This window comes from Nothobranchius furzeri, chromosome 13, assembly GCF_043380555.1.
Source record: "Nothobranchius furzeri strain GRZ-AD chromosome 13, NfurGRZ-RIMD1, whole genome shotgun sequence".
Lineage (NCBI taxonomy): Eukaryota > Metazoa > Chordata > Actinopteri > Cyprinodontiformes > Nothobranchiidae > Nothobranchius > Nothobranchius furzeri.
In genome coordinates this window covers 53,345,490-53,357,482 of record NC_091753.1, presented here as the reverse complement: position 1 = coordinate 53,357,482, position 11,993 = coordinate 53,345,490, and the positions used below count along the sequence as shown (strand labels likewise).

The window sequence follows — 11,993 nt, the reverse complement described above, 5'->3', positions numbered from 1 at the left end:
TCTGCCCAGCCCAGATGTGCTCACTTGTGCACCCATGAGCCATGGTTCCGCTGGATCGCGTCTGACCTCTGACAGACGCACTCTGAACTTCAGATCGTCAGCGCGCTGTTAGAATGCTGTCCCACAGTCAGTGTGCTAATATAATAATATAATAATGCTAAAATGCTCAGATGGGAATCATTTCTTGATTTATTTTGTTACATCCACAATGTTCTGTGTGTGAGGTTTACAATGTCAGAAAACCTGCATGAGACAGGGTGTTAATTACAATCTGCCAGAATGACTCGCCACCTTCAGATTTCTCCAACATCGTTAAAAATGATACGGAACTTATCGGCGTGCACAGGCCAGAGCGCTGAAGCTCGGCGCATTGTTATTATGAAGCTATGGCACATGCGGAGGACACACACACACGCAAAATATACTTGTTTTCAATTACATTTATTGTGCCCACTTACTTTTTCTTTGGCCCACCCACAAATGAGTTTCTGGCTACGCTAATGGTGACATATGACAGACTTCTCTGAGCTCCGCAGCCATTACACTTTTCACCTCGCGCACCCCCTAGCGGCAGCACCACACTTAGGGAATCCCTGTTCTAAATGATTTGAACATGTCTTTAAAACCACAACAAGTAGAAGCGCTAAAAGCATTTCTTCTAAACAAAGATGTTTGCACTGTCGCCAGACTCAATTTTTACTACAGCTAAAAAAAACTACAGCGTCGCGGACGTCACACACGGCGGCGCTCAGTTTCTCATAAACAACGAAGACAGCGGAGGCGTTTGCTGCGACTCTTTCCTCTGTTCTAAATGACTCAGATATCTTTAAAACCACAAGTAGAAGCGCTAAAAGCATTTCTTCTAAAAAAAAATAAAAGATGTTTGTGCCGTTGCCAGACGCTATTTTTTTACTACAACCAGAAATCTACCTCGTCGTGCGGTACAGTCAGGATTTCCGTCTTTTTTCTGAATGGTCATTTTTGAGCTGCCTAGTCCCGCCCCTCAAGTGCCTCTGCCTGTGAGTTACCAGACTCTTTCTCTGTGCAGAATTAAACAGAGGACGAGTTTGGCAGGCCAGGCTAGCAAATTTGGTAAACAAATTAGCTTCAAACATTCCTCTTAACAACATTCTAACATAGAATAGCTTCAATATATTGTGGAAGAAAAAAATGGATTTGTCATAACGCACTTGTGTATTTAGCAACAGAACACCACTGGTGTGAGAGGTTTGCAGTGCAATGGAGAAAAAGCCAGCTGCTTCCACTACAACTTTAGGGCAAACTACCAGAATCCCAAAAAGAACAACAGCGTTTGAAGCCACGGACAACTAACTAAAACGGTGACAGATGTTTAGCGTTCTTGGGTTTCCTTCGTGGGTTTCCAGGTTCCGGCAGAAGCATCTCGGGGAACACACCCGAGGGAAGGGGTGAGTGCTCCATGACCGTGTTTGCTTGTTCTTCAGATTCGCTAAACCAGCTTTAACTTGGAGGTCAATACTGTAAAGAGCAATGGTGGCGTGGAATGGCTTACCACTAAAGGGTTTTCTACAGTAGCTAAAAATAAATTGTGACGTAACGTCGCAAAGCACTCTGGGATGTAGGGTCATTTAGTTAAGCTTCCTATGAGTCTGAGTTGCTCCGATCTGGCAAAAGTTGTTTTTCGTCTTCTAAAGATGTTCAAACAGCAATGACTAAGCTCTGCGACTGGGGGAGGAGCTAATCACACTCTAGGTATCCAGATCGACTGTCAGAGGAGACTTTTAATCCCTTTTCCAAAGCTGGCTTACATCCATGATGACCACATGAAACTACACCTGAAAAGGTAAATGGGCTAAGCTAAAGACAAAAAAAGCTAATCGGTGGAAGTTTTTATGCAGAGTTAGTTTTTACTTTGACCGTGACAGTCGAGCCATCGCTTCAGTTCTGGCAATCGATAATTAACAGAGTCGCCATCAAGAAAAGCCCCTGGTATGTCTTTCTCTGTCAGCACAACTTCCTCTATTTTATGCCTTCCCATCAACGTCCGAGCGCTCTGAAAGTGTTGATTTTGTATTGGCAAATGCGGTTTGTTTGTATGATCCTACCCAGAAGCCCTTGCGTGGTGATGTCAACTGTACAATACCCTATCCTTATTGGTATGTACATATTAGTTATTTTCATAAAAGGTTGAGATTACTTATTTATATTTATTTGACGTGACATTAGAAGAGAACTTGAATGTTTGAGATTTAGTTACTTTACCTACCATGTTTAACTTTATCATTTGTTGTGAAATGTATTTTATTTTGTAAAACAAGAACATTCAATCATGAAACCTGCTCCATGGCCTTCTTAAGGAACCAGACACCTTTCTGAACATCCTTCTGGACACCATGTCCCTACAAAGACAAGAGGAGTAAACCGACTTAAACACATGACACATAAAAACTGGACGGTTGTCGTGTTTGCTCAGAAAAGATCTGACCTGCAGAAGAACTATTCCATAGTCATACATTGACACTGGGTCCTTCAGCTGCTCAGCTCCTCTTCTGTAGTGCTTTACAGCTTCAGGGATGTTTGGTGACAATCCCTTCTGACCCCAGTACAGCATGCGGGCAACAGCTTGCTGCAAAATATAAAAAAAAAAAAAAAATAAAATAAGTCAAATGCCACATTTAAAAAAATAAATAAATAAGAACGAAGCATTTTAAAGGGACTTTACGGAGTTTTGAATTTTTATGTTCGCGATTGCCCCCTCAGGCCAAAAGCGTAACGGCAGCTTCAATAGTAGGCTCGTGCACGAGGCGCGCATGCTGTACGTGCACACTCCTTAACGAAAATAACAGCTGAGACAGTCCCGTGTGTGTGTGTGTGAGGCCCGGAGGACAGAGGACAAGAGAACGTGCAGCTAATTAATTAAATAATTTGGTTCTGTACCTTTCTCTTCAGCACAGCCGACAAAGGTTTATGATGGGTCAGTCCTCCTGCATGCTCAGATCATTCCCTTCCCTTGCTTGAAAAATTGTTCCAAAATGAAAGTTGAACCCACATCTTTTTTATCTGTGAATTTAATGCCGTTCGGCAAGTCTCAAATAAAAATTTGGGCATCTTACTGTAAAAAATATACCATTAATGTGAAAAAGAAACTCTAAATAAACTATGTTCACATCCATAATCAAACCCAGGACTTCTGCACGAAAGTCCAATGTCTTACTAGGTGAGCTAAAGTGCCAGTGACAACTATTGTATCTGTAACATTTATATCGTTGATGACAGCTGAAACAACGTTCAAAGAACGGTTCAAAGCGAAAATGGCTATTTTGTTGCTAATTTGCAGGAAATATCTAGAAGAAAGTTCTACAGAAAGTAGCTAAGGGTCCTCAGAAATGTAGCTAGCTTTGTCACTAGGCGTTAGGAACAGCAACAAAGTGGCACTGCCTCTCTCTCTGCTGCTAAAGCTACGGATAGCAAACGCTACGGGCGATGCCTGAGCGTGAACGCGCATGAAGCAGCCTGCTCGACCCGAGCATCTCTCTTTTTCTGTGATTTTACAGAAAAACAGGCAATCACAGTAAAAATGCCAGGGCTCATTCTACAGGACCAGGGCATTGCAGGAGAATGTATGAAGAAGACATTTATTATTTTTATACATGTTTTGGCTGTCACACTTCCATAATGTCCCTTTAAGACCTAAAAACTTATAATTTCACTTTTAGTCTCTGTGATACAGATCTTTTAATAGTGGTGTTAGTGTATCGTATACTTGGTTAGTGTTGGCCTTTGTTTTGTTTTGTTTTATGTTTAATATTTTGTTTTTATTTTGTTGTTTTATAAAACATTTCTTTGACTGTTTCTGTTTTTATTTGATCCTCTGTGCAGCACTTTGTTGGGCCCTGAAGTGTTCTATAAATAAAGTGGTTGGGTACACGAGTTCGAGGCACCTCAAAAGCAGAGAAAAGACTACGCCTGGTACCTCGGCCTCGGCCGCCCCCCTGCGCGCCTGCAGTTTCAGCCACTGAAAGATGTGATGGTTTTCATTGGTCTGGAGGTTCAGCGTCTCGTCATCATTCAGATGCACAGCCTCTACAAATGTCTGAAAGTGTAAGAATAAAGCAAAAACTACGAAGATGTCTGGGTGTTTTTAAACAGTAGAAGAGAACAGTTGCAGAAAGTAAACACAAAACAACATACAGCATTTTAACACTCATGTAACAATAATAGAACAAAACAGAATGTCCCCCTTTTCTCAGATATTTTCAGACTAAAGGCAAACAGCTGATGTTTTATACTGTATTTTGCTGCACCTGTACATCCATTACCTGCTGCGGTGTTGGATTTTGACGATCCAAAGTTGTCTGCTTTGCAATATTTGCATAATAGGCATAAGCCAGATCTGGGTCAGAGGGGAAGCCATGTCCCCCCCAGTGGTGCAGGTGTCCAAGGTGTAGTAGAGCCAGCCGATCATCCCTTTGGGCCGCCAGCAGTGCAAGACGCCAAGCCTGCATCAAACAGACGTGTGTGACGATCACATGGAAATGCTCAACCACAGCAGGCGTTTGGCCAAGAAGACTCACTCTGATGGGCTGTTTCTGAACCCCCAGACCAGAGCTGTAGAGCACAGACGACACATGCAGAGCTCGATTATCAGCCAGGCAGCCAGCTTGAAGCAGCAGCGGGAGGATTTTGCTGAACACTGATATGTCCTTTGCTCTGCCCAGCTTATTGAGTGAGAAGGAGTATAGAGCCCTGCCCAGAGCAGGAAGGCTCACTCTTCTTCCTCCTGCAGGACATAGAGTGCTTCAGACATTTCTACTGTGTTTTAAACCACAAAGTCAGATAACTTGTCTGTTAGGTGCACTTTAGTCTCTCACCATGTTTGAAAACCAGTAACTTGGCCAGTTTAACAACGAGTCTCCGATGAGAGCTGGTCTCCTCACACTGCAAACCTGATGCTAGTCTCTCCTTTACAATCCATTCATGAAAAGCATCAAAAGAAGTCTCTGAAATAGACAAAGTTCTCATTGATTTTAACATCAGATAACTTTAACGCCACCTAGTGGATGTAGGAAGTCATTACCAGACTCCTCCTCTTGTTTGGCCTCGAGTGAAAAGCTGCTGATTTTCACTATCATCTCAAAAGCAAAATCTTGACACGTCTGCAGCCATCCAGTCAGGTTGACACTCTTAATAACATCTGGAATAATAACTTCTGACTGCAGAACATAAAGACATCCTTATTGTTGAAATGGTCCCATCACGAATCAAAGTTATGAGTTTTTACTTACCAAGCTGTGGGGCGACGCCCTGTTGCGATAGAACGTCACTGGTCCAAAAAAACCCTCCACACCTTGTACGTATTTCCCTCCACCAATGACAAAATACCCCTCTGTGTCATCAAACATGGCTGCATGCCTCAAACTGTGGAACATGGTTAATCATAAACACCTTCTCGTGTTAATTGTTTTAAAAGTATTAGAAGTGGACTTACACGTGATCTGTGGACACAGCTGTTCTTTTCTTGTCACCGATACACATCATAGAGACGGTCACCTAGATGGGAGACATCTTTGTTTCCAGTGGGAAAACATGGGACGCTACACTCCAGGATCAGGGATTACTCACGGTTCTTCCTTGTAACGTCAAACTGAGCTGGCACCAGTTGTTCAAAGGCATCGCAAACGTGGAGAGGAATGCAGAAGATTCCTGATGCGGCCCACTTATCTGGACGTGAAGTTGGCCTACACGTTTCAGAAAAATGTGAAAGTTGTTCAGACAAAAAATTCTAAAGCTACATATTTCTGCATGTTTTGTTGTTTTACAAGACAAGCAACAATAACTTGAAAGGTGTTTAACAAATACATTCGCAGTGGTCTCTATAGGAAGGAAGGAAGGAAGCAAGCTGGGGGGGGGGGGGGGGGGAGGGAGGGAGGGGGCTTCAGTGCATCGTTTCTGGATCTAGAAGTGAGCCACATCTCAGGAGAGCTTCAGATGACAGGATCTGGAGTCTTACTTCCTGATATCTGGACATCTCTCCTCTGATTGGCTAACAGCAACACGACTCTACCATTGATTCTATTTGCTCTGCAACATTTTTGTTTTATCTCAGGGCAACAGGTTGAGCAAAGTTGTCCAGTGATCGGAAGGTTGCGGGTTCAATCCCGGCTCCAGACGGTCGATCTACGTCCCAATCCTCACCTATGGTCATGAGCTTTGGGTAATGACCGAAAGAACAAGATCGCGGATACAAGCGGCCGAAATGAGTTTCCTCCGTAGGGTGGCCGGGCTCAGCCTTAGAGATAGGGTGAGAAGCTCGGACATTCGGGAGGGACTCGGAGAAGAACCGCTGATCCTCCGGATCGAGAGGAGTCAGTTGAGGTAGTTTGGGCATCAGGATGCCTCCTGGTTGCCTCCCTGGGGAGGTGTTTCAGGCATATCCTGCCGGCAGGAGGCCCCCGGGTCGACCCAGGACACGTTGGAGAGGTTACATCTCCAATCTTGTCCGGGAACGCCTTGGGGTCCTGCCGGAGGAGCTGGTGGAGGTGGCCGGGGAGAGGACGGTCTGGAGCTCCCTAGTTGGGATGCTGCCCCCGCGACCCGGACCTGGAGGAAGACGACGACGACTCCAGACAGATAACTTTTCTGTTGTGTCCTTGGGCAAGACACCTAACCCACCTTGCCTGCTGGTGGTGGCCGGAGGGACTGACCTCCTTCAGTGCGGCCCAGAGCAGCTGTGGCTACATTGTAGCTCACCACCACCAGTGTGTGAATGTGTGTGTAAATGGATGAATGATACACTGTAGTGTAAAGCACTTTGGAGTCCTCTGACTGGAAAAGGTGCTATAAAAGTCCGGGTCATTTATCATTTATACAAATAACACAAGCCGGAAGAAGTTATGCTGTTTGGTGGAGATGCTAATGGCTTCTACTAGCCGAGACATTCTCTGCTGTTTCCTGGACGCTAAACCAACAACAGCCTTCCCAGTCGTGAGTCAAGATGAGCGAGTCTATGAAAGTTAAGTGACAGTGTGACGCAGATCTGTCAGGATTTTCTAATTCTAGAGTTTCACCGTCTGTTTTCTATCAGAAGCAGGAAATAGATGTAGGAGACTATTTTTATGTTCAGCTGCATGAAAATCTCAGTGACTGATTATAAACCGAAATAATCATTAAAAAATGTTTTCAGTGTTCCACCTTTCAGGTTAACATATTTTATAAAATTGAGTTTATATTGTCAGGATTGAGTCAATAAGCCAAATCTGTAAAATGATCTTTAACTGGAAATGGATAAAAGCCTCATCAGCCATCTTAAATTATTCCGTTCACAAATGCATTCCAATTCTTCATGTCTCACGACATCCAATTTGCTGGCATTTTTATGCAACGCAATTCATCAACGGTTCATGTTTGTTGCATATTTAGACTTAGTGGCAATAAGAATACTGAGGATAGGTTATAAAACGTAAATCTTGATCTTACCTGAGTGTGTGAGGAACAATGATGGTGTGGCATAGCTATTGTGGGGATCTATGTGATGTAATACACCACACAACCTGCCCTTGCAATGTCTGGTCACAAATAACCACATGGAAATTGTGAACCTTGCAAAAACAGAGTTAAAAGCTGAATTGTAACATCCGGATTCACCACAGAGAAAACTTGGTGTACATTTTCCTTTCATACCAAGGAGAAGTGATGGCTTTGAGGCGTAGGTTCTCTAAAACCTCATTCTTGTAGGGGTTCAGAGTCTTCGTGATTCCAAAGGTTTCTCCAGTTGAGGCAAAAATTGTTGGCAGCAAATCAATGGTTTCTGAAAAAGTTTCAGTTGAAAGTGTTTTTTCTAAGATGTTCATAGGCGCACATTTCCAAACTTACCTTGCTCTAAAGGGCAGCATTTGTGTAAAAACCGCTGAGTTAATTGTAACATTTGTTCACTCCAGGCAAAGCAGAGCTGATGCCGTTTGATGGGTCGACTAAAGAAGGGCTTAGGCTGCAAAAGTGCCACATCCCGAGCTGTGACCAACTGTTCAGCATCACCGAATCCATCGTACCTGAGCGAGGCTCGAAGGATACAGCTCAGCACCCAGTGAGAGTCAGGAACGACCCCATCTGCTTGGTACACCAACCAGTCAGGAAGAGTCAGCCTCACAGTCTTTATAACAGGATCACTGGGAACACAACTCCACTCTCCGAGCAGGAATTTGGAAACGGTGCCAGTTTCAGAAGTCACCACAAGGTCCAGAAGCACAGTCGAAGGCGCATGACACGAGTAGAGGATGTTCAACAGGTGGACTGGTAGAGTTTCCTCTGGAGGATTCAGGAGCAACACCTGATCTGAACACCAAACAATCTGGGACAGAAGACAGCCACAACTGCTGAATAAAACACAATCCAGCCAAGAGATGACAACTTTAAACTGGCTCCTACCTGCAAGCTGAGGCAGGACAGACAGAAGAACTGGAACCCTGAAGGGAAATGCATGTTCCGCAGCGTTTTCATTAAAGAAACTCACGTTGCAGTGGAACAAAGAGGTTCCAGATCCGGATCTAATCCTGTTTCACTTCACCTAGGCTGAATCCCAGGTAAATATTTAACAACTCCACCCCAACCCTAAACAGAGATTGTAGCATGCAGAAGGCCGCGTTCTGATAATCCAGAAATTTTACCAAATTCTGGTTGAGCTTTTGTAGCAGGATTCAATGTTTATAGCACCGAAGGAGGGGAATAAAAAAAAATTCTGATTTTTTTTTCATTCAAAATAGTTTATTGCTATCATGCAGGAGTGCCATCAAAGTCCAGACCACCACAGATGCAAAATTTTTTAATCTTTTTCTGTACAAATATACTACATGTACTCTTAAATAGGCTCAAAATGAGACGAAGAAGAAAAGTTGGAAATGAGAGCATAAGCTGATCCATTCTCTTAACCCAATATAGGTTTTGTTACGACAGTTGACATGCATCAACTTTACAGTGCATTATACTGGGAGCTGATGGGACACGCGCACCCACACCTTCTCTCTCTCTCTCACACACACACATACACATTCAGGTGACATTTCCAATTTGTAGCAGCCGTGCAAAAGGAAGGAGGAAAAAGGAGGTTTTAAAAAGTACCAGGAGGAAAATGATCTCTTTTCAGCCGTTTAAAAAAAAAAAAGAAATAATTAGATAAATCTTTTAGATCCAAACCACCTGATACATGATGACGCTGGGAGAGACAGTGTCTTCTGCAGCACTTTTTGGTTGTTCTTCTCTCAGGAGCACCCTAAACCTACTGGCGTCCCTACTTCTTTTTTTTTTCTTCTCAAAGAACCTAACACTACTGATGCATAGTTCTGTGCTTAAACGAAGCAAACTTACACTGAAACTTTCACAAAATTCTTGGTTGTAATAATCCGATAAACGATCTGTAACGATTGTAAACACAAGATCCTGTTACAGACAAAACCATTGGACATTCAGCTTTTAAAAAAAAACTCTGCATGTACAGCAGCACTGAGTTCATCATGCAGTTCTGTATTCTGAGTAAAGGGGGCTCAAAAGATTGAACGACACCACAAATATAAAGGCCTCTGAGAAGAAACAGGGATTTGGCAATTTTACACAATTGGTTTTTTTGCCTCCACAACTTGAGTCTATCATAAAAAATGCTATTTAGTGGTAAGATTGTTTTTAAATCCAGAGCAGATGATTTTCCTAGTAACCGTAGCCCTTACTTATAACTTAAAGACAATTTGCAGTGCGGATAGTACTAATCACAAATAAAAAGACAATAAACTTTCACCCTGTTCACCTACAGGAGGAAATCTGGGAATCATAGAAGCTTTTCTTGGAAAACATCTATTGTAGTATACAGGTCGTGCATTTATTTTTCTTTTTACATGAAGCATGTATCACCAGATTTCTGCCAAATCAGCTTAAATCACTTAAACGAGCGGAACGAAGGTAAGGGGCCTGCCTCTTAGATCATTTTCAACAAACTCTACTTTCTGATTGTCCTTCTTGTAAAGCCCGGTTCACACGGCAGGATTTTTAATATACGTGACCTAATACGTAGAGATTGAAAAACCACAGCAGGACCAGTGTGTGGTGGCAAAAACTTCTCACAAACTGATTTCACACGCAAATGTTCCCCTTGGTCAGACGGGAAATCTCGCTGGATTAAACGCGACTTTGAAGAAAAAAAAACACGGTTGAGGAGAAGCATGTCATGTGCTTCCGTCACCTTGCTTTCTGATTGGCTAAAAGTAGGTTTGTCCTTGAAATTGGGGCTAGACAATCCAACATGTCTAATATTCCCAATTTGTGATCAGACCAGAGTGCTCATACACACCACACACAGCAGGCATATCTAATAGGATTATCTTTAGAGCTATTACAGTAATCGGACATCCTTAAAGTGATGATGCGTATTTTCCCTGGCAATAGGGGGCAGTATATACCCAAATAATTGCAAGTAAGCAGTATTTTTGTGTTGGAGTAAAGCCTGATTCATGCTTCTCCGTCTGCGTCAGTGCGGAGACACGCAACATCCTTGCGAGCCTGCCGGAGAGCTCCACAAGGACGAGCGAGCCGAGCTCCCTTTTCTAAACCTCTGTCAGTCGAGACGGACAACGCAAGCTTGTGATTGGTCATGACGCCGCTGTCGTCTACACCGCCGGCTTTGCGCCCTCACAAACAGAGAGCCGAGGACACGGAGCAGCTTGAAGAATACCTCACGAAAAAACTCTAAAAACATGAACGTTTAATTCCCCGTGACTGGAGGAGTGAAAAGATGTGCAGCAAGCGTTTTATTTGTGGATGGAAATGACAGGAAACGTGGGTTTAGAAGTGGGGAGCGCATGAAGAGGTGGAGGAGGATGAGAGACAAATTTGTCTGTGTTAAAAAGTCTCTCATATACAAAAAAAAAAAAAACACAATATAAACACTATCTTGGACCGATACATGACAGGATACCACAGAACAGCGCTACGCCCTCTGTTGTCCTGGCAGGGAATTGCTTTGCAACGCTCCCCAGGAGACGGAGAAGTATGAGAGCAAAACGCTTCCGTCAATCCGTGCGTGTGTCCCTTGCGGAGCTGACGGAGAAGCATGAATCAGGCTTAAGACCTTACCAATGGATGGTCATTAGGGTCAAAAATCCCTGGCAGAGCAACCTCCAGCAAAACAAAAATCAGACTTCCTTTCACCACTGGCAACAAGTGAAGAGGTAAAAGTGTAAAAAAAAAAAAAAAACAGCGTTTAAGTTTTGTAATCGTCTGTTACAAATCAGTAAACGTATTTTGTCCTCACGGGCTGCCATAGAAGGAAGCATGGTATCGCCCAGACTTAAACACGCTCCGATGTATTTTAGACCCAATATTTATGGTTATGCCACAAAGCCACCAACCTTTTTCTACAACTGGGCCTCATTCAATTAATTTTCAACAAAATTTTGATGGATATTTCCAGATATTAACAGTAAAAACTACACATTGTCTCTTTAAGATGGTCGGGAAGAGAGAATCGAGTCAAAAATCGGCGTGATTATCCTGACGTGTGAATCGGGCCTATCATTATATTAGGCGATGTGCTTCTTAGGTACAGCAGTAACTGTTATTCAGTGATTAGTACCTATTTAGTGCGTTCAAATTTTATTTCTCGACAGCTAAAAGTGAATTTTGAATTCTCCAACGCTGCAAACAAGACGACTAGAAGTACAGATACTAAAACCACTAAAAACTAAAGTGGAAAAAAGAAAAGAAAAAGCAGTTTGGATTTGAGGGCTGAGTGGTTACGTAGCAATCAGGGCTTTTTTGTTGTTTTAAGCAGGATATTGACAAGAACCAAGCAAAGACTAAGAGCATTCGATTATCAGCCAAACTAAAGTGAAGACATGCAAAATGTCAAAGATTGTAGAACAAGAACAAAAAAACCCAAGAGGGAGACATGTCATGTCCCCTTTCAGACTGGCACCGTTTCCTGCAGGAATAAATAATACTTCACATTCTAATGTACAAACCTGCCCACGCCC

General features: G+C 43.0%; 1 protein-coding gene across 2 annotated transcripts in view; it reads right to left on the bottom strand.

Annotated features, from left to right (window-relative positions):
* Positions 1 to 11,952, bottom strand: part of si:dkey-24p1.6 (protein sel-1 homolog 3) — a 25,437-nt gene extending 13,485 nt beyond the window's left edge. For both annotated transcript variants that reach the window (XM_070543610.1, XM_015951014.3), the window contains exons 1-14: positions 8,404 to 11,952; positions 7,852 to 8,326; positions 7,660 to 7,786; positions 7,456 to 7,577; positions 5,602 to 5,717; positions 5,468 to 5,529; positions 5,265 to 5,397; positions 5,057 to 5,192; positions 4,851 to 4,979; positions 4,554 to 4,759; positions 4,299 to 4,478; positions 3,953 to 4,072; positions 2,465 to 2,605; positions 2,316 to 2,378 (exon numbers count right to left, since the gene is read on the bottom strand). In XM_070543610.1, coding sequence (XP_070399711.1) covers positions 2,316 to 2,378; positions 2,465 to 2,605; positions 3,953 to 4,072; positions 4,299 to 4,478; positions 4,554 to 4,759; positions 4,851 to 4,979; positions 5,057 to 5,192; positions 5,265 to 5,397; positions 5,468 to 5,529; positions 5,602 to 5,717; positions 7,456 to 7,577; positions 7,660 to 7,786; positions 7,852 to 8,326; positions 8,404 to 8,475 — 2,082 coding nt within the window. In that variant the 5' untranslated portion in view covers positions 8,476 to 11,952. The remainder of the gene's footprint in view (positions 1 to 2,315; positions 2,379 to 2,464; positions 2,606 to 3,952; positions 4,073 to 4,298; positions 4,479 to 4,553; positions 4,760 to 4,850; positions 4,980 to 5,056; positions 5,193 to 5,264; positions 5,398 to 5,467; positions 5,530 to 5,601; positions 5,718 to 7,455; positions 7,578 to 7,659; positions 7,787 to 7,851; positions 8,327 to 8,403) is intronic.
* Between the last annotated feature and the right edge of the window lie 41 nt (positions 11,953 to 11,993).